Source organism: Sinocyclocheilus grahami, unplaced genomic scaffold (genome assembly GCF_001515645.1).
Source record: "Sinocyclocheilus grahami isolate Dianchi unplaced genomic scaffold, SAMN03320097.WGS_v1.1 scaffold40.1, whole genome shotgun sequence".
Lineage (NCBI taxonomy): Eukaryota > Metazoa > Chordata > Actinopteri > Cypriniformes > Cyprinidae > Sinocyclocheilus > Sinocyclocheilus grahami.
The window spans coordinates 2,632,778-2,655,699 of record NW_015505219.1 but is presented as its reverse complement, the minus strand read 5'-3'; the positions used below and the strand labels follow the sequence as shown (position 1 = coordinate 2,655,699).

Below are 22,922 nucleotides of genomic sequence, written 5' to 3'. Positions count from 1 at the left end.
GGGTGACGCTCAGACGTAGGCGCAGTTGGGCACGCACGCACGCACGCACGCACGCAGACACGCTCGTCGAGGAAACAGCATTCAAACAATAATTATGAATTTAAACGACTTGTTTTTTTGCACATCTGTAAAGATAGATTAATTTTTTAAAACTTTCGTATGATAGTTGGAACCGGTGCTAATAACTGCGATCATATTTGCAAACAGTAGTAGCGAAAGTTACAAAGTAACCGGCTTTATGCGATCAGGCGGCTAGGCCTTGCCTGGCCCGCGGTGTCTCGGTTCAAGCATGCATCCCTCCTGGGGCGCTTACGGAGGTGGACACCAGCCTCCTCCACACTTCGGCCCGCGGCCTCATCAGTTTAGGGGAGCTCAGCCTCCAGCAGCAGCAGCAGGAGGAGGATTTGGAGAATATGGCGCTCCGTCTCATCCAGCGTCGTCAAATTTCTCTAGTTTACAAGAACAGCATTTACAGCAAATGCAGCAGTTGCAGCAGCTCCATCAGAAGCAGCTGCAGTCGGTGCTGCATCACTCCGGCAACGCCAGCAGCGGCGGCGGGCCTCCTCCGTACTGGCAGACAGGCCCCAACAGCTTTCCAGACCCGTCAGCTGTGAGAGGTCCTGCTGGCCCGCCTCAGCCTCAGCCTCCGCCGCCAGAAGTGAAGCCTCCAGCTCCCGAGCCTTCTTCATCTTCCTCAGCTGCAGTGAAGACCCCCGCTCCAGCACCTCAGGTTAGCGAAGCCAGTGCATCGGTGGCGGATGAAAAGCCCGACTTTTCGTCGATGTCTCTGCAGGCAAGCTTCTGTGGCATGGTTTATTGTTAATGTTATTGTATTAATACAGTAGCTTCATATGCGGCACATTATATCTCCAGCTTGCATAGCTCACGATAGTACAGTATAATTAACATATTTCTTATTAACATATATGAACGGTTTCTCACAAATGGATCCTCTGCAGTGAATGGGTGCCGTCAGAATGAGAGGCCAAACAGCTGATAAAACCATCACAATAATCCACACAGCTCCTGTCCATCAGTTAACGTCTTATGAAGTGGAAAACTGTGTTTTTGTTATGAAATAATTCCATCAAGCAAAATCTTTAATACGTTGTTTCTGGCAACAATGTGAGAAATGGTTTCAAGTAAAAACACCTAGTACAAAACATGCAGCTTTTCACTTCAAAAGACGTTAATTGATGGACTGGAGTTTGGATTATTGTGATTTTATTTATTAAACTGCTTTTTTGGACATTCTGACAAGACCCTTTCACTGCAGAGGCTCTATTAGTGAGCAAGTGATATAATGCTACATTTTAGGGTTTTTGAGGCCCATCGCAGAAAGCAGTATCTGCTGATACCGATCTTTTAAAGCCTTCTTTTTATAATTTATAACTATTTATTGTAATACTCCAATCAGGATTTTTAGACATTTAGTCAGGGCCTGAATTTTATTTTTGAAAACTGGGGGAATTCCCCTCTTAGCTGAATCTTGTGAGAGGAAGCAGCTACTGATCCGCGGCTGTTTACCACAAACACAACATTGATCCATTATTTTAATTTCAAAGCCAAACATTGTTACTGGAAATGCTTTTTCAGCATTGCAAATCTTTTTTTACACAGTACAGTAATACAATCTTTCACAGACATGTTTAAACACAATAAATATAAGCAACACATTATTCGATGCTTTTTACTTTTGCATTTACTTCTAGATTTATATATCAGCCCTCTACGGACACCTTGGCAATTGAATCGCCATTGGCTAGTACATTTTTTAGTTTACTCGCCAGACTGATTTTATATATATATATACTGTATATATATGCATACATACTTACATGTATGTGTGTGTGTAAAATGGCACAGTTTTATAAATATCTAAAAGTACACTCTTAACATCAGTCAGTCAAGCATTATAATATGATAATCAATATTATTTAATGATAGAACTTTAGTAATTAGAATTAAATCTTGATATCCGTGTATGAATGCATATTACTCATTTTAACTGAACTTCGGACTGGTGGTGGTGCTTTTTTGGTCATTCAGTGTTTCTGTAAAAAAAAAAAAAATTGGGGGAAAAACTAACAAAAATACTGATAAGATGATAATGATACGAATTCTACTAGAACGATATAAAACGCACTAAGGATTAATGAGCTACTGGATTCGTGAATATTAATCAGGTTGTGTGCGTTCGCTCGAACTGATTTGCTGAAATCAAAACGGGGACGATAATAGGCGAGCGCCAGCCAATGAGATTGCCGTTTGCGCATTAGCTCCGCCCACTAGCGGAGAAAGCGGTAGTTCTTAAAAGCTTAAGAATTCCAAAGGAACTTTGTTATTTTGACAGCAAAATACAACAAAGAATATCGTTTACATGTAGCGCGTCAATTCTCTCTCTCCGTGTGTGTGAAACAAAGCGACGGCGAGTCGTGCGCCTTCACACTAGAGTTTACGGTACGATAAATACAGGTGCGTTGCACATCCATTCAGATGAACTGAAAAACAGCACAGATCGCTTGGCGGAGAGTGAAACTATATCTGAGCTAAACTTATACTTAGCCTCCAAATCACACACTGGCGAGTCAAATCTGAAAATTTATTAGCAATTGGCTAATATTAGACATCATTTAGTCGCCCAGAGTGAAGAGTTAGTCGCAAATGCGAGTGATTTACTCTCAATGTAGAGGGCTGTATATTAAGTTGCATGTACATATATAAGGGATATATTGCAAGTATGCATGTTGTGCCAAACCTTCTCAGGGCAGCGTCATCAGCTTGAGATAGTTTTTTTGAGATCGGCCTTTTAGAGACCGCCGATCAATCATCCCAACGTGATTATCTGCCAATAGTGATCGGTAGCCGATCAATCGGAGCACCCCTACTACATTTCTCCAAATCTGTTCTGATGAAGGTACAAACTTTTCTGTTTGTTTACTTGGTATGATATTTTGAAATGACATGAGGGTGGTAATGTTTTCCAAGGAAACATTTTTTTAGTCTATATTAAACAGCCACAATATTTACTCGTATCGTAAACTAATCTAGCAGCAGATACTATTTTCCAAGCAGCCCCCGTTACTGCGTCACAGTTTGCCTACTTTCACTATTCTTTAAAAGTATGGAGTCTTTTGGGAAGTAAAAAGTACATACTTTGGAGTGTGTAGCAGAAGAGTAGGCAAGTCCAGGGCTCAACAATAAGGACTGCCCGATGACCCGGGGCCAGCGTGAAAGGCGTTCGGGTATGGAGATAAAATTGTTGCATAATTCCAAATAAATAGATTATGATCCACAAATAAATGTAAAGAGATTAACCCTGCGTTCCATTCGGAAGCGCTCATCCCTATGCCCTAATCCCTTCAAAGGGTTTACCCTCCGGAGTGAGAGCTTCGAAGGGTTGTAGGGTGTAGGGGACCAAACAAATGCCCTTCTGCGTCGTCATCACGTGCCCCCACGGAGGTGCCGTCATCATGCAAAGAATCTGCGTAAAGGATCATGGGAGCCCGACGTGTCCATCAGTTGTACCCTTCGAAATCCTTCATTGCGAAGGGCCCTTTGAAGTGGCCAGTTTTGAGCACTTCGGTTTGGAACGACCCTTCAATACGGCGGCCATGATTGTTTTCACTCTGAAGTGCCCTTCGGAGGGCAATATATCCCGTTTGGAACGCACCGTCTAGTCGGCATGAAACGGAAGTTGTGATTGTCTTCTCTAATGTGACGTATATCTGAGTGAAACGGCTTCTGAAATGAGAGGGCGGGACTTGATTTCGTCCTTCGGGAATTGATTGGATCGTTGGAAGCTGGGGCGTTGCTAACAAAATGGAGGCAGATCTGAATGCCAGTTTGCAGTTAGTGGTGGGGGATTTCTCTCCACTGGATTCACAGCCGACACCCAAGCATGAATAAATGTTTTATTTATTAAGGATGATGACGACGATCAACAGTACAGAGAGAGAGAGACTGCCTGAATGACTGAGCGCGTCCTCCATCAGGTTAAGTCATTCATGAAAAAAATTAGTTTGCGATGTCCTAAGAGTAATGTTGTCGTAATATCTTTTCAATGTTTAGGGGTAACGTACTCCTTCATGACTGGTGTCAGTGCTATTATGTGAAGCATCAGCTTCAGCTTTTCCCCCTGTCGTTTATCCCAGCGTTTACCCCTCACGTCACTAGCTCCGCCCTTGCGCCATAGCTCGTGACCGGAAGAGAAGACGAGTAGTTTTGAGGGGGAGGGGAGGTTAACGTTTATGATTACGAGGGCACAGAAATAAAAAAAAAATAATAATGAAGTGCACGGATAAATAATTTATAATAAACACTACAGTATTCCATTAAAAAAAATAAGATTTTTCAACTTTGATTTCATGGTGACTTTAACAAACATTAAACATATTGATAAATAAATAGAATGAAATCCACAAATAAATCTTAAAGTTTCAACGACCCTTCAATACGGCGGCCATGATTGTTTTCACTCTGAAGTGCCCTTCGGAGGGCAATATATCCCGTTTGGAACGCACCGTCTAGTCGGCATGAAACGGAAGTTGTGATTGTCTTCTCTAATGTGACGTATATCTGAGTGAAACGGCTTCTGAAATGAGAGGGCGGGACTTGATTTCGTCCTTCGGGAATTGATTGGATCGTTGGAAGCTGGGGCGTTGCTAACAAAATGGAGGCAGATCTGAATGCCAGTTTGCAGTTAGTGGTGGGGGATTTCTCTCCACTGGATTCACAGCCGACACCCAAGCATGAATAAATGTTTTATTTATTAAGGATGATGACGACGATCAACAGTACAGAGAGAGAGAGACTGCCTGAATGACTGAGCGCGTCCTCCATCAGGTTAAGTCATTCATGAAAAAAATTAGTTTGCGATGTCCTAAGAGTAATGTTGTCGTAATATCTTTTCAATGTTTAGGGGTAACGTACTCCTTCATGACTGGTGTCAGTGCTATTATGTGAAGCATCAGCTTCAGCTTTTCCCCCTGTCGTTTATCCCAGCGTTTACCCCTCACGTCACTAGCTCCGCCCTTGCGCCATAGCTCGTGACCGGAAGAGAAGACGAGTAGTTTTGAGGGGGAGGGGAGGTTAACGTTTATGATTACGAGGGCACAGAAATAAAAAAATAATAATAATGAAGTGCACGGATAAATAATTTATAATAAACACTACAGTATTCCATTAAAAAAAATAAGATTTTTCAACTTTGATTTCATGGTGACTTTAACAAACATTAAACATATTGATAAATAAATAGAATGAAATCCACAAATAAATCTTAAAGTTTCACAAACACGAAATTGAATTCGCAAAAAAATAAAATGAGATTTGCAAATAAAAAAAACATATTCACAAATATATATTTACATCACAACCACAACTTTGCCTGGCATTTATTTGTGAATCACGTCCTGTGCATTTGTAGATAGCTGCACGCGTTTATGAATCGCATCCTGTGCATTTGCGAATTGTGAAACATTTCTCGCGTCAAGACGTGCTGACAATCCACAAATAAGTGGACTCCACCCACCGTCTACTCAAGCCAATCAGATAACAGCCACATTTCGCTGACCAATCATAGCATGATCTCGCTATAGCCAATCACGTTTAGCTTTACAATCAGGGCGGTCTCGTCCTGAGATATCTTCATTCATCTGCATTGGCTCAAATAGGTCATATAAGGGTATGTAATATAACATTTTTGTTAATCTCTTTACATTTATTTGTGGATCATAATCCATTTATTTGGAATTAAGCAACAATTCTATCTCCATATTCGGGACATTAGATGGATTTGTCACTTGCCCGTTCGGGCCACTGCAGCGTCGTCACAACATTTTATCATTTGCATGTGTTTTTAAGACTCGTTAATGTAAAAATTCAAGCGAATAAAAAGCATTTGGTCATGAAAGACAACCCCTTTTGTGTGAACAGTGCGCGCGTGTGTGCCGCCTGAACGGGCAAACACGTACAAAAGTATGTCAAAATACCCATCCTGTCAAGTAACTTTGTAGCTTTAACAATGATTAATCTATATTGAATTTATACACTGGAGTACAGATGCACCGATCTACCGGACATTTTTAGATTTATTTATTTCAGACTGTCTTCTGTTCCGTGCTTGCACACAAGCTGCACTGCAATCATTTTCCCAATGGCGATTTGTGGAAATATTGCGTTATTATTATACTTAGTCTGTAAACTATGGGATGATATTAGACTCAAAATGATTAATAGACGCACGCACAATTATTCATGTACTGCATACATTTTATACATGTATCTTACTAACCACAAACAAATGCCTTTCAATTTGAGTCTGTGGAATTCAGGATTAAATGATTGTGCAGGGATTTGTACAAATACAGACATGTTTTCGAATAAAAATTTTCTGTTCTGCATTAATATATCATAAATTGCTCATGCAAAAAGGATTCTGTGCATATGTGGATCAGGTGACACGCGTGCATTAATTGACGTCTAGTTCGCGTCGATCTTGTTCGGTTCATTTGGATTTTGAGACTTCATTTTCGCAGTTTACAGCATTTCACGACGCTCACACACACAACTACCAACGAACAAGGCCCAGTGCAATTCATTAACCTGTACTCGATTTGAAAAATTTGCAAATGTGCGTCACTACACTGAAACAAATGCCTTTCAACCGGTGTCTGCAGAGTTAAGAATTACATTAATGTGCAGCATTTTGTTCAAATAGAGACATATTTGTGAATACAAATGTTATAGTTTGTATTAAAGTATCATCATTTGTGCATGTAGCGATTAAAATGTGCATTTGTGCATCAGGCGACACGCGTGCATTCATTCACGTCTCTTCTGAGTCGATTCTATTTGATTCATTTGAATTTTGAGACTTTCGTTCCGCCCTTTTAGCCTTGCCCAATCCACACACTACAAATCCCTGCACAATCATTTAATCCTGAATTCCACAGACTCAAATTGAAAGGCATTTGTTTGTGGTTAGTAAGATACATGTATAAAATGTATGCAGTACATGAATAATTGTGCGTGCGTCTATTATTATTTTTTGTGGGGAAGTCGTGGCCTAATGGTTAGAGAGTCGGACTCATAACCCAAAGGCTGTGGGTTCGAGTCTCGTACCGGCAGGAATTGTAGGTGGGGGGAGTGAATGTACAGCGCTCTCTTCCACCTTCAATACCACGACTGAGGTGCCCTTGAGCAAGGCACCGAACCCCCAACTGCTCCCCGGGCGCCGCAGCATAAATGGCTGCCCACTGCTCCGGGTGTGTGTTCACGGTTTGTGTGTGTTCACTGCTGTGTGTGTGCACTTTGGATGGGTAAATGCAGAGCACTAATTCCAAGTATGGGTCACCATACTTGGCCACATGTCACTTCACTTTCACTTCACTTAATCATTTTGAGTCTAATATCATCCCATAGTAAACGGTCATTAACAGAGGCCACAGATGCTGAAGACGGACACAAAGAGGAGAAAGTACTGTAGCAGGCAGAACAAGATCACTGTTCACAATGCACGAAATATAGGAATAAAATCCAAACATTTAATTTTATTTAGAATTTTTTATGAATGTGTTTCTGAGTGTTTTCAGAAATGTCGTTTTCTTTTCATTTAGTAAGATGCATTTAAATTAGTGTTAATTTAATTAAAAATTGAAATTAATTTAAAATTCATTTTAATTTTAACACAGCACTGCTGTCAGAGAGTGAATCTGCGTCTCATTCAGCCCGTCTACTGTTTCTGTTTCATACAGATGTTTTATGTAGCATAACTTCACAAAGCTAAAGTCAGGTTATTCTGTTTTTGCTTCAGATTTAGAAATTATTCAGTCTAATATAAATCAAACATTGTACTTTTTTTCAATTTGTGTTTAAAATGCAGTGGTTGCCTCTAATTTCAAATGGCTATGAAAAATCAAGGTGCAACACGGAGTGAAGAATATGCTAATGTTATTTTATGTGATTTTTTCAGTTTCTGTTCCTGAACATCTACGAACATGAAAACCTAAAGCATCATTTCATTTCTATTTTTGTGCTATAGGCCTATATTTAATTGTGCTATTGTAATTTGTTCATTTGTTCTTATTTACTGGCTGTCACTTGTCTTTAATAATGTTTAAACTTTATATTTATGTTTAATTTTGGCTAGTGATTTTTGCGGTGGTATCGAAATTTAAATAGAGAATTGTAAAATTTAATTGGTATCTAAAATATTGGTGTCATATAAGCTTATTTATTAGAATACAAGTTAACAGATCAAAAACAATGATAACAGAAACTATTTTATTTTTTTGTGGCAGGTCCAGGGAAAATGTTGGCAGGGCAAGTAAAAATTTGAACCACTGGCCCGACTGTGTGTGTCCGACCGAGCCAGTAGAAAAAATCTTGTTGATTAGAGCCTGACCGATATGGGTTTTTTGGGGGCCGATACCGATATTAGGGAGTAAAAAAAGATATTCTTTATGTGTAGGCTATATTATAGTACAGTATAGTCAAAAGTTTGGACACACTTCCCATTCGTGTCTCCAAACTTTTGACAGTACTATATATGGAATACAGTATATAGCCTACATAAACAGAATATATATACAAAAACACATTTTTTTGCAATAACTCAAATGTGGTGATCAAACACTTATAATGATGTGACAAACATAGGCCTATGTAGTGGAGGCAGGGTATTTAACAATTTAACAAACTTTATTATTCAAAATGAGTCTGACTTCAGTGCAGTAAACTTCACTTATTATAAATAACTTAACACAAATAGAACAAAATATATATATATAACTTGAATTAAGAAATTAAACAAGCTAACTGTGTAGGGCAACAAGCTACTGCCAAACCAACAGGAGCAGGTTTATGCAGGAAGGTTTATACAGCTTTTCCAAATGTAAACATCTAAAATGAATAATAATATTTTTTTTCACAAACTGTGTTCTGTATTTTCTATATATATACAGTGGGTACGGAAAGTATTCAGACCCCCTTCAATTTTTCACTCTTTGTTATATTGCAACCATTTGCTAAAATCATTTAAGTTAATTTTTTTCCTCATTAATGTACACACAGCACCCCATATTGACAGAAAAACACAGAATTGTTGACATTTTTGCAGATTTATTAAAAAAGAAAAACTGAAATATCACATGGTCCTAAGTATTCAGACCCTTTGCTGTGACACTCATATATTTAAAAGACAAATTCCATGAAATTCCGCGTTATATAGTAAATTCCGTTTTTTTTGACTGGATTCCGTCCATGTCCAAGAAATCACAGGGCCCTACTAATGTAGCAAACAAATATGATAAGCTCATTGTGAGACTCGTGAGAGTAAAAGACGGGGACATTGCTGTTTATTTACTTTTTTGCATTGAGTCTCTCCAACTATGTGACAACATAGCGTTAAATCACCATCCAACAGACTCAAGCCACCACTGCACTGTTGGATTGCAGAAAGATACTAACTTTTTAATCTGCTACATTACTGACTGTACTGACAAACTATGCCGACACCGTGTCTGCACCGCAACAGGACGCGACAAAGCGACCGTTGAAAATCATTTGAACTTTGTGTCAGCACGTCATAAATAGAACAATACATCAGTTTACTGCATCCAGTGTAGATAACATCACTGATTATAACGGGTTCTATTCTACACCGGACGCGAGCGGCGCGACAAAATACAATATAAATATTGTATTTTGTCACGTGACGTGACCGATGTGATAAGCATGAGTTATGGGCCGTGGCGTGGTCGTTTATCCAACAGACTCAAGCCACCACTGCACTGTTGGATTGCAGAAAGATACTAACTTTTTAATCTGCTACATTACTGACTGTACTGACAAACTATGCCGACACCGTGTCTGCACCGCAACAGGACGCGACAAAGCGACCGTTGAAAATCATTTGAACTTTGTGTCAGCACGTCATAAATAGAACAATACATCAGTTTACTGCATCCAGTGTAGATAACATCACTGATTATAACGGGTTCTATTCTACACCGGACGCGAGCGGCGTGACAAAATACAATATAAATATTGTATTTTGTCACGTGACGTGACCGATGTGATAAGCATGAGTTATGGGCCGTGGCGTGGTCGTTTATAAACACCAGCATTGACTGAGTGACTGCGATCAGCTCCGGTGGCCGTAAAGACCCGTTCACACCAAGCACGATAACTATAAAGATAACGATAAAGATATAGTTCTAAAAATCGTTCTCAATATTAAAGAATAGCATAGTTCACACCACAACTATAACGATAACGATACAGAAGAACGATATCGTTGTGATCACTTTCAAAACGATTTTTTCCCAGCTGATGAACGATAAAACACTGACAGCCAATCAGAATCCATCCTGCTGTAACGAGCTTAAGAATTTAAAGTGGCAGACGCATGTGCGCTTAGAATAAACAGACTATATTGTTTGCTGGTGTGGACGCTAATATCGTTATCTTTATAGTTATATTTATTGGTGTGAACGGGGCTTAACGCAGTCTTTAATGCGCCGCAGACGCGTGCCGTGATGCGCAGATCCGCTCTAGTCTCTAACGTCACTGAATCTGCTGTTAAAAATGAACCATCCATTCATCATATCATCATGCAAAACTAAGAATTAGAATCATTGTAATGGGACAATCAAATATAGGTGCTGGTGGGTGGCAGGTGGATAATTTGAAGCAGCGGACTCGGTTGAAGTTTGAGCCCATCCACGCATCTCTACACTACACTGACCTGGGTCACTAGTAGCAAACAATGGAGCGGACTCTGCTGGACAGACTAAGTAAATACACCATTCAGAAGCATTTAATCTGCGTTATATGTTCTGTAAAAAAAAAAATTCATATCGGCGGCATATTCGCCGATACCGATATATCGGCGACATGCTCATATCGACCGATAATATCGGCTAAACGATATATCAGTCGGGTTCAAGTGTTGATCCCTGAAGTGTTGGGACACGCTACTGTGGCATAATTGTCTTTTGAACTGCACTATTGCATAGTTATGTGAATCCTTTCACGTAAACTGGCCTGTCAGTTATCATATCATAGATAAAGTCCTCGTATACACACGCTAATTTACGCTACAATTATTCCTTCCATATTGTAGAGAAAATCAGTAGCTTGTTGATGGGTTCATAAAATAATTCCTTTTTTTCTTGCTTGAAGTCAGAACTGTGGGAGAGAATAGTGTTGTACAAATAACTTTTTTTATTATTATTATTTTATCCCTGTCTAGAGAGATAAATTGCAATTGTATGGTTTCAATATTATTGTCATTGGTGTATTGTAAGATATCATGTGATTCTTATTTAAATTCAAGGAATATGGTTAATCAAACATTAGAGAAATATTTGTAGCATTTGTATTTATTGTGTACAGGAGCAGCAGGAATATTGGTATCAGCAGCACCGTCAAAATTTGCAGAAGCTGAAAAATGAGAAGGCTAAGCAGAATCAAAATTCATCTAATGGAAGCAATGCTCCTGCTCCACCGCCTCCAGTTGAACCCCCAAAGAGCACCCCTCCACCCCCACCTCCCAAAGAGGAACCTCCTCCTCCCCCACCACCAGAGGAATCAAAGGTCATTTTTTTCCTGAGTAATATAGTGTTTTGTTCATATATTCTATTTACAGTAGTCAACATTTGAAGTGGATCAAAAAAGTTCAAAGTTGTCTTAAGACAAGAACGTGTTTTAGGACAACTTTGATAAAAGGTTTTGATCCACTTCAAATGTTGACTAGTGTGTATGTTAGTGTTGTAATTTTTTTTGTTGTAAAATTTCAGTATTTGGTACCAATACCAGTGAAAATCCACGGTTCTTGGTACCAAAGCAAAACACAAAAACATGCTAATTAAACAATTTGACTATACTTTCATTTAATCCAAACTGTACATATTTCATTTTAAAGGGCTTTTAAAACCTTCTAGAGTTATTCAGCCAAGAATGATGGCTAAGTTAGCTAAAAAAATAAAAGCCCAGAACTGCTTTTCTGACTGATATGAAATGTTAACCATTTGTACATTCTCTAACACGCATATTTTAGATTCACAATTAATTTAAAAGCCTATGGTGTGTAAAAAATAGTAAATATAATCATGTCCTCCTGTTTTTGTTTTACCCTAATAAAAGTTATTGGAGCATTAAATAGTTAATAAAGAAACTTCATTCTAATGCTCATTATATTAGCGTTAGCCTTGCTTATGCCCATTGGCAGCATGTACAGCATCAAAGGGCCAGCATTCAGAGATATTATATCTCAATTGGACCTTCTTGGTTAAATAAGTAAACAAAAACAAATTGAAGGGCATTTTTCATCCTTTTCCAATAAGCTACTGTCATCGATGACAGACTATCTAATTCGAAGTGTAAATCTGTTGTCATAAGCTGTGTATTCGACTTGAAGCAGACCGATGTCAAAATGATGTCAAAATACCGCGAGAGTGACTTACCCCTTATTTACACTCTATGCGTCTGCGGCGCGTTATGCCACTCTAGTCAGTGGTTGTGTTTACACCAGCCACGCCATGGCACTTTTCAGAAGCGGCTCTCCGCGGCACTTCGCTAAAGATAGGTGCCTCGCCTATTTTTGACGGTAAGAGTGTGCGCATGAAAATGCTCTAGAATCGCTCTCGCGATACTTTGATGTCATACACCTCTCAGTCTGCGCAGCGCTGCTTCAGGTCGAACACACCTATTGGGTTTGTGGTGGTGTTGTGCACGCTAGGGAGCGTAAATGTGCCATACGTCATTGCGTCGCTATATCATTGATATCGCGATATGACACTTTTTTTATCATGCAAAAATGTATACCGGTATTATTGTGGACATTATGATATAGCACACCCTTAACTGATTATTCATATTTAATTGATTACTGATATTTACTACAGCCCAGTGGCATCACTGATACAGGAGACCCAGCTGAAGCAGCACGTCTTCAGCAGCTGCAGGCAGCAGCTGCCCATTGGCAGCATGTACAGCATCAAAGGGCCAGCATTCAGTACCAGGCACTGATGCAAGAGCATGCTCAACTACAGCAGGTCCTGCAACAGTACCAGCAGGTTATTCAACAGCCAGCACATCTACAGGTGCAGTGTTTTTGTTCTATTAAATCTATTAGTGGTTCTTAATTTGTGTGGTGAGCTTAGAAAATGTTTTTGTATAGAGCAAAAACATAAGAAAAAGCACCAAAATAACAATATAATTTCATTATGGTTTAATTCTATCCACCAGACAATGCCCTTGGAGATGCAATTGCAACACTATGAAATGCAGCAACAGCGATTTGCTCCCTTGTACCAAGAGTGGGACAGGCACTTTAATTTGTGGTTAGAACAGTTTCAGGCATACCCACACAAAGACCAGCTACATGATTACGAAGCCCAGTGGAGACAATGGCAAGAGCAAATGAATTCAACTTCAGCTCATCTGCAAGAGAGAGTCACATCTCTAAGAGCTATGCAGCATCAGTATGGTACAGCTCCTCCATATGGGGGCATGATGGGACCATATGGGCAGCATCGACTCCCTGGACCAGATGGAAACATGCATTTAGCCAACCCAGGGCTTCCATGTATGCCTCCACCAGTTAACATGGATGCCATGCCAGGACCTTCACCACAGGTCCCACCACCATCTGGACCTGTTATTCCACAGGGGCCATTACCTGCAGAACCTTTCCCATCTTCTGGGTCAAATTCTGTCTCTGAAACAGGTAAAACTGCTGGACTACCTGGACTAGGGTTTCGACCTCCTGGGCCCCCTGGGCCTCATGGAAGATTTGGTGGCCCAAGGTAATGCATTTAAGAATTATCAGGATTGCACACTATATTAACACATTTTTCTGGAGCTAGAGTACTGATTTTTCATATTTCCTTTTTCAGGTTTGAAGGTCCTAGAGGCCCACGGTTTGAACAGCCACACCAGCAACGGTTTAGTGCACCACCTAGATTTGATGCTGGTCAGCGATTTAACCGACCTCCCAGAGGTAATCCTCCTCACCCTGGGCCTCCAGCAAGACCTGAGAACCCCCCTAGGCAGAATGCACCTACACGATTTGAAAGACCCCCTGTACCTCCTCAACAACCAGGGTATGGAGCGCAATCTAGTCCTGTCCCTGGTATTCAAACAAAGCAACCATCAGCAAAACCTAATGCACCACCTGTTGCCCAATCTCAAACAGGCCCAGAAAAAAACAAAAGTGGTCAAGATCAAAATATCAAAAAAGGTGGTGCTTCCTCTGGTCCGTCACTGACAGATGACATATTGGACTCAGTGGATGGATTTTTTATTCAGAGTGGACCCATTCCTCAAACTAAGGATAATACTTCTGATGATACCATTGCTGATACTGCAAAGCAGGATAAGTTAAAAGAAGATACTACTAAACCTTCCCTACCAACAGAAAGTCCAAACACCACCAACAAAAACTCTCAGAAGCCAAGCTCACAACCAACAATGTCTAAAACAAACAATGTTACTAACAGGCCACCACAACAAGCGAAGCCTCCTCAAGATAAGTTTAAATCTGATACACCTAAGGAGGCTCCAAGGGGACCACATGTGATGAATCAAACAGGTCCACCGCAGGTAACCCGAGGAAGGGGAAGGGGCCAAGGGCCAGTGCCTCTCAGAGGCAGGGGCCGTGCGCGTGGCCGAGGACAATACGGAGGACAGATGGTTGATCCTAACTGTCAGAGAGAAATTATGTCAGAGGATCCCTATGACCATCAGCAACCAGATGACATAACGCATGGAGAAGACCAGGATTCGGCTTGGAGAGACCCCCCTTTGGAAGCTCCTGGAGAAATGGATGACCAGGAAGCACCCCATGAGATGTGGCATCCAGAGGAGGAACACTTCCCGGAAGAGTACTATGAAATGTCTAGAGAGAGAAGACCTCCAGTGGGTCACAGGGAGCACCCAGAGAGCACTCATCCAGATGAAAACTGGGAAGAAGAACCACAAGAATACTGGGAGGAAGAAGATCCATACTGGACCGAGAGAAGACCTCCCATGCATGCTAGACGTCCTTTTCCTCCAGGTGGCCCCAGAAAACCCCCTTTTCATCCTCGATTTATGCTTCATGGTCCAAGGCGCCCCCCTCCTCCTGGTCAACCACATGGACCTCCTCACATGGGACCACGCGGGGTAATGGGACCACGGTTCAGACGTGGTCTAGGCCCATGGGGACCACCACCATCCCGCCATGACATGATGGAGCGAGACATGAGAAGGCCACCAGCACCTCATGAAATCTTAGCAAGGGAACCAGCTGGTCCTCTTGGATATGAAGAAGAAATAGACCGAGAACCTGGATGGGCTCATCCTCGTGGGAGAGGGCTGAGACGTCCTCCTGTGCCTCCCCATGAAATGGAGATTAGAAGACCTCCCATGAGACCCCCAATGCCAAGGGAGAGGTGGCATGGCCCTCCACCCCATGAAGAAGAAAATTATGAGGAAGAATATGGTGTACCGTATAGTGCTGAGGATGATGCGTACAGAGGGCCAACTCGTGAGTATCAAGATTACGAACAAGACAATGAGTATTACGGTTCTCGTGAGGAATGGGGCAGGGAGCAACTTGACCAAGACTATCCACCACGTCGCCCCCCAGAGCACATTAGAGAGGATCATTGGTTAGAGGGAAGAGAAAGGTCATTCCCATATGATGATGAGGATCAGTATAGAGAGGAGCGAAGAGGACCACCTTATCAAGAACATGACAGGGAGCCTCCTTATCACTCTCGTTCTGATTGGGAAAGGAGCCCACCCCCACCAGAGAGAGCTTACTCTCATCCAGTTGGTGAAACGGAGCCCCATTATGAACATAACCCAGAGCCGCTAGCTGGCCTGCCCGCACCTCAAGCCCTGGATACTCCACTTGAGCAGTCTTCACTTAGTGCAACTAAAACCGTACTTGCTCTTTCTCAAAGGCAGCATGAAATCATTCTCAAAGCTGCCCAGGAGTTGAAAATGATAAGGTAAAGGGAGTTCCCATCAGTATATCATTAATTAAACAACAATCAAGTCAAATAGTCCCAACTGGCTGAGGTTAAAATATTAACTTGGATGACATGTTTGCTCATAGAGAGCTCCAGGAAAGCAAGGTTTTGGGAGAAGCTTCGAACACGGAGTCAGCCGGGTTGCCTTCAGAACTTCACGCTGGAATTCTTGGATTAGAAATTCCACCTGAAGTTAAAAGTGCTCTGCAGGTATGCCAAACTTGAGTTTCAAATTACGCTCTTTGATTCAGAAACTAATCTCCAGTATTGCAAGAACATGTTATTGAAAAACTACTGATTACTTGACCATTTCTTTTTCCTAAAGGCTACCAATTTATTGTCAGAAACAGGACAGACTAATCAGCCTTTGGAAGCTGGTTTGCCCCATTCAAATCAATCTACAGGCTTCCTTCATTCTTCTTCAGCTCCTGCCCCTACAGCCTCATTCATTGCTAAAACAGTGGACTATGGGCATGGCCGTGGTCCGTACACGTTCTACTTCTCAACTGATTTGATTCTAAATGTATTTAGACAAACTACATTTGGGTTTTTTTATTAAGCAGATGCTGGTTCAACAGTGGAAAGGATTTCTTATGGAGAGAGGATTGTGTTGAGGCCTGCTCCACCACTATCTGAGCGATCTTATGAGAAAGGTTGGTTCTGTTCTGTGAATACGATGGAACACTGCGTTGGTTTATTTTAATTCACATATGTGATCAACCTCTCTCCTTCATTAGAATTGCTTGGCCACCGAGACCCATACTATGACAGGAGAAGTGACCCATATGGTGGTCCCAGAGATTATGACAGGGATTGGGAGAGAGATCCGTACAGGGAGAAGCCACATCTGGATTATGAGAGAGACCGATATGAAAGGGATCGTTTCTTACGAGAAGAACGGTAAGTACTTCCAGACCATACTGCTGCATCCTTTTTCATAGTTGCATATGTTGAGTTTTATGCATATTATGCCCATATTACTTAATTTACTGGTAAACATTTCCTTATCTACATCAAAATGTCTGTGCACCAATTTGGACTGGAAAGAAAGTGTGGTGGCATATATTTGGAATGTTCTTTTGATATGTTGTTTTTTTTGTGTCTGGTTTCAGACCTCCACTTGGGCCTCGTCCCGGACACAGAGACAGAGAAAGAGATCACCCAAGCCGCTCAAGCAGGGATCGTGAGGTTTATAACCGAACAAGCTATGACAGGTCTTCCTATGAAAGGAGTCTTGAGCATTATGACCATGGATCCTCAAGCTATGGTAGTAAGTGAATTATAAAAGAATCCATCTCTTTATTTTTAAAGTAGTGCTGTCAAACGATTAATCGCATTCAAAATAAAAGTTTTTGTTTACATGATATATTGTATATATATAATGGAGAATATCTGTACATTTGTCCTCAATTTTCATATTAATGGATCTAAACATTTTAGCTCATTAAAATATTATTTAACTTACTATACATTTGAGACTTAAAATGTCTGTTTTTAAAAGTTTTTATTTTATTTTTGCAAACAGCAGTTTTTGTAACAGGTTAACCATTAGTCATTTATGGATTAGGAACAACTTTATTAGAATGGACTGTAGTATAAAGTATTCCTGAATATATTTGTTAATTTTGCTTATGAGAAGCCTCCATATTGAACTCAAAAGGTGAGTGACTCAAAAAGTGGGTTAGGTGCACTTGAATGTAGTTTTGAGTAGCTTTAATTATAAGTCAGCTTTTGTTTGCTGTATTCTAGATGTACAGTATGCAAGAATGTCTCTTAATTTGGCCGTTTTGTCTTCATCTTATTTTATTTAGCCGAATATTCAACAGCGTCACTATTAGTATGACATTCACACAGAAGCACACCAAAATGGTATGTCTTGCCTGATGTTATTGTTGAGTTCCTAAAATGGACCTTTTATCATGGGACTTGAATTTGAATGCAAGACTTCCTGAAAGCTTCTCAGTTTTGTCTTGTAGGAAGCTCTGCACAAGTCTTATCTTTGTGGCTTAGAATAAAACAAAGTGTGTGAAGACCTAAACCAAATAACCACCATGTCAGGAAAACCAACCTGCCCTATTGTTCATAAAATATCAGTATAATATAAAGGATAAATGCTGCAGAATTGCTTGCCGAAGCCTGATTTCTGTTTATTCTTTGCTCATTGCTAGCTTTACCTAGGGTTAATGAGTTGGAATTACAGTATAAATGTTGTAACCGTGTAATGCAGTGGATAGCTATAGAATATTGTAAGAAAGCAAGGAAGCTCTTACATAAGGCATTAAGATGAACTTGAACAGATGTTGGTCTGTCTTGGCATTAAATATTGGAGTTAAAGAATAGTTGAACTAAATGGTGGCCAAATTAGGAACACTAAGCTTTTCTAAATTAAAAATAAATAAATAAATCATTATTTTAGTCTGTTTTAGACAACATGACTCATGTTGTTTTACATAAGTCGCATTACATTTTGAAAAAGGTCATGCAAACTTAAGGATTTTTAGTAAGTTTATCCTTTTACGCATTCAAGACAAATAATCCAACATAACATTATAACGTAACATCCAGCTTTGTGACCATCTATTTGTTTTTTGATGTTAAAATTAAGATGACAGACTTTGTAAACTAAGATGAAAGTGTGAGAATTTCAGAATATGACTTGGTTTGGCATCTGAATGAAGCCTGGCTTTGAAATTAAAGGCCAAAGCACACAGTGTTCATCATCGCAGCTGCCAAACACAAGAAATTCAGTTACCATTACTATTTTTATAAAAAATATCTTTGTTTTAGTCTCAACATTGTCATGTCATTCCTCTTTACTGGTGTCGGTATCAGTAAAGGCTTTTTTTTCTGTGCGATTGTCAGTAGTACTCCTTACTTTTCACAGATAACACTGATTATATTTTAAATGTAAAACACCTGGGATGTTAGAGACAATTGTTGAGATCTTTGTAAAAAAAACTAGATCTCTAACAACCTGGCTGTTCAGTTCAATACCTTGTAACACTAATTCAGATCTTTAAAAATATTAGAAATCAGTGTATGTGTACATATATGTGCTTACAAAATATGCAGCATTCATGTTTATATATATATATATATATATTTATATATATATATATATTTATTCAGCGATTTAAATTGTTTATGGTACTGGGTCAATTATGCCCTTTTACAAATTGATACAAACTTTTATGATCACACAAACATCACTTGGGACATTAATGTTCAAGTGTGTTTTGAGTGTTCACACTCTTATCAAAGAGCATATACACAGCTTCAAACTTTGTCATGATTGATTGCAACTTTGTGTATGTGTATTTTAATAGTTATATAGTTCTAAATCTATCTGAAATCTTGACTTTGTTTATTATTGCGATCTGTACTTTGCAGCAAAAATTTGTGGTTGTAAAAGCTTGAAAATATTTAAAGGGGTCATGAACTGCCTCTGTTTTTTTTTTGTACTGTTCTCTGAGGTCCACTTATGTTATCAAGATTTCTACATTCAAAAATGGTGGGGGGGGGGGACAATCCAACCCTCTCCATTTACTTTGTATTGCGGGAAGCTGCCTCCTTGTCATTTCTGACTTATAACAAAAAACAGAAAAATGTCTAAAAGCTGCTATGTGAAAAGGTGTACAGCAAACAAGCTAAAAAAACCCCCAGAACTACGTTTTTATAAGCTGTCGACCCCAAAAAATGTGGGCGTGGCCTAAATGCGCTCTGTTTCTATAGTGACCATGTAATGAAAACAGTTATTCACACTTGTTTTGTGACATTACTGTCGGGTCCAAAATAGTCGTCACAGCATCGTCTTTTAGTTTCAATCTTTCTGAAAATCCCGCGTCGAACTGTGCCTTGTTTGTAAACGAATCCGCCGTAAAATAAAGTGAACAAAGGACCTAGTTCTTACTGACGCTGTCTGGATCTTCATTAAAAATAAAGTTAATCCACTTTTTCCTAACATTGGGATCAAAAGGAAGGCAATGCAAATACTGTTTTTTCACAACTTGGCACTGTACAGCGTCTTGTCTTCGGCGCATCTTTATCGTAAACATTACATGCGTGAATCAGTGGGCGGGGTTAAACAGGCAGTGATGTCGAAGCAGGCATTAATCTTCTTCTGCGGAGGCGGTGCGTATCCACACTATTACATCTTAGAGTAGAACATTCCACAAGCTGTCGTTTTGGCAGACTGGCTTCAATATAAGCTGTTTTTGGACTAACGATAAAGTTGAGTTCTGAAACTTGTTTTTATAGCACAGTGACCTCTTACATGTCAAAATACCAAGGAGATTTTGGTTTCTCAGTTCATGACACCTTTAATTCTACTTAAATATTGTAAACATTGGATATAATTCTATATACAATAGGAAATGGAATGCATTAAGACAAAACACATTAATATTTGTGCATTAGTAACATTAAAATCTCTTTGGCTTATGTACTATCACAAACATGTAATGTGGCTTCAGTGTAGATGACTTTATACCAAAGTTTTGTGTAATTGTCTTGGTTTTTGTGTAAACCGTAATACTGATCCCTTAAATTTTTATTTAGAGATGAGTAGTTACATTTTAGTTAGTTTTCCATTTACAAATTTGAATTAAGTGAGTTTTACGGATTTGTACTTTAACTATATCTATCATTTCTCTATCAATTGAATGTAAATTCCCAGTTCAAAACTTACTTTGGGGGGAAAAAAATTTATAATTAAAAATGTATTTGTCATATTAAAGTAGGGCTGCACGATAAATCAAAATCGCGATTCGACAGAAGCTGCGGTTGTCATGCGTATCTTTCAGTGAAGCACGGTTCTGTGATCAGTAGTAAATCTCCATCCGAAGGCCAGAGGGAGCGCTCGCGCTGAATTCCAAATACACCTCGCAGAAGAAACCCAGGAAATGCCTATAGCGGTTGCTGAATAAACAGAAGATTTAACTGCTTTCATTGATTCAACGTGACTACTAAACACACGACTATGACAATGTATGGTTTATCTGAGTTATTATAAAAAAGTATATCTATAATGCAATGCTAATCGACATAGCCTTTATCACGACTTAGAATACTATGAAATATGTTGCGTGCCTTGTTCTGTGTAAGAAGCCACATCATCTCACAGAAGAATTTATTTCAAACACTCGGCTGAAGTTATGAAGTGAGTTTGGAGTAAAAAACATGTTATTAAATGAGGTATTTTCATGTGCTTTCAGATGGAGCAACATTTACTACACAGAGCCGTAGTTCACGGAGAAGCTATGCAAACAGCTGTCATTATCGCGAACGATTTCTTCGATTTCATAATCGTACGATTATATTGTCTTCGGGGTTTGTTTTTTTTTGCGTAGCTTGTTGGAGAACTACGGCTCTGTGTAGTAAATGCTGCTGCAGGTGATAGAGATTTACTACTAATCACAGAACCGGCTTTACTGACAAGGTGTGCATGACAATTGCATTCGATTAATCGTGCAGCCCTATATGAAAGGTCGATGTTTCTCAATCCAAAGATCCAGTGTTAACATGATTTCTCTAGGGCAGGATTGAGAAATACTCTTGAAGGTTGGCAGAGAAGAATACTTTTACATTTAAAAGTGGCCTCTATTTCAGTCTTGAGTATTTCCTCTGCATTGTGCTGTTGGCTTTTTGTCTTATCTCATAGTTACCAATTTCAGCTGCAAAAAAAAGTGTCTTGGCTTTGTGATTTACTTTAAAATGAATGTGAGAAGCAGTCAGTTTAGTCGGAATCTGGTTCATATACACTTCATAATGTATTAAAATATGCATGATCTTCTGTATTCAGTAGACGTTTCCTTATCCTGAATAAGGACCGTTTATCAGTTGTTGAGAGCTTGTTGTTGCCTCTGTGACTTATTAATTATCTCTTTTTCAAGCTTATTTTCTCATCATCCAAAGCATCATCATTGCTCCCCAGCCCCTATTCTGTCCCTGTCATCCCCCTGTCACGCTGTCTGTCCCCTCTGTCTCTCATCACCTGAGGATTAACCGTTGGAGTGTCTCTCTGTAATATAGGGATACCTTCCGAAAAGCAAATGGGAGATGGACACATCAGAAGCAAAGCTTGGTGGGTATTTGTAGTTTACACAAAATATTCATAGCAATATATGTATCTACTGTATGTTGTTGTTGTTGTTATCTTTAATACTTTATATATGGTTGTTGTCTTTAATATAATTGTTTTCAATATTTGGTGTCGTCATATATAGGTAATCTTTTTTTCAAACTGGGTTGATTAGTCTTTGATAGTTCAATAACTGCTTTTCCATCTGTGAGAATCGCGTCGTGCTTTAAATCACCTGAAACTATTTGACATTAACATTTTGTTCTCAGACAGTTAAAGGAAATAGTTCACCCAAAGAATGAAAATGTACTCACCCTCAGGCCTTGTAAGATATAGATGAGGTTGTTTCTTCATTGGAACAGATTTGGAGAAATGTAGCATTACATCACTTGCTCACCAATGGAGCCTCTGCAGTGAATGGGTGCCGTCAGAATAAGAGTCAAAACAGCTGATTAAAAACATCACAATAATCCACACCACTCCAGTCCATCAGTTAATGTCTTGTGAAGCAAAAAGCTGTGTGTTTGTTGGGTTTTTAACTTTCAGCTAAAATAGGAGTCCTCTATCCACATTACTTTCACCAGTAAAAAATGTTGTTTCTTAGGGTAGGTTTACATGACAATAATGTACTGTAAAGACAAAAGGTTTTCCTTTGCATTTTGCGTAGTCAACAACGTTTTCGAAATGATCCCTGTCCACACGCCACCGTTTTCACAATTTATTTTAGTTTACACATGTAATGACAGTATCGTTTTCAACAGCTTGCACTTTGGAACACATTTTCAAAAGTTGTTGTGTAAATGAATGGCAAAAAAACA

The 22,922-nt window shown here is 39.6% G+C and overlaps 1 protein-coding gene across 1 annotated transcript in view; it reads left to right on the top strand.

Moving 5' to 3' along the window:
• The first annotated feature begins 8 nt into the window (after positions 1-8).
• The window catches only part of LOC107582139 (YLP motif-containing protein 1-like), a 27,222-nt gene continuing 4,308 nt past the window's right edge, over positions 9-22,922 (top strand). The window contains exons 1-11 of the mRNA XM_016267869.1: positions 9-793; positions 11,401-11,601; positions 12,912-13,109; positions 13,255-13,814; positions 13,905-16,004; positions 16,112-16,235; positions 16,351-16,507; positions 16,589-16,678; positions 16,763-16,925; positions 17,138-17,292; positions 17,775-17,776. Of these exons, the coding sequence (XP_016123355.1) occupies positions 290-793; positions 11,401-11,601; positions 12,912-13,109; positions 13,255-13,814; positions 13,905-16,004; positions 16,112-16,235; positions 16,351-16,507; positions 16,589-16,678; positions 16,763-16,925; positions 17,138-17,292; positions 17,775-17,776 (4,254 nt within the window). The 5' untranslated portion in view covers positions 9-289. The remainder of the gene's footprint in view (positions 794-11,400; positions 11,602-12,911; positions 13,110-13,254; positions 13,815-13,904; positions 16,005-16,111; positions 16,236-16,350; positions 16,508-16,588; positions 16,679-16,762; positions 16,926-17,137; positions 17,293-17,774; positions 17,777-22,922) is intronic.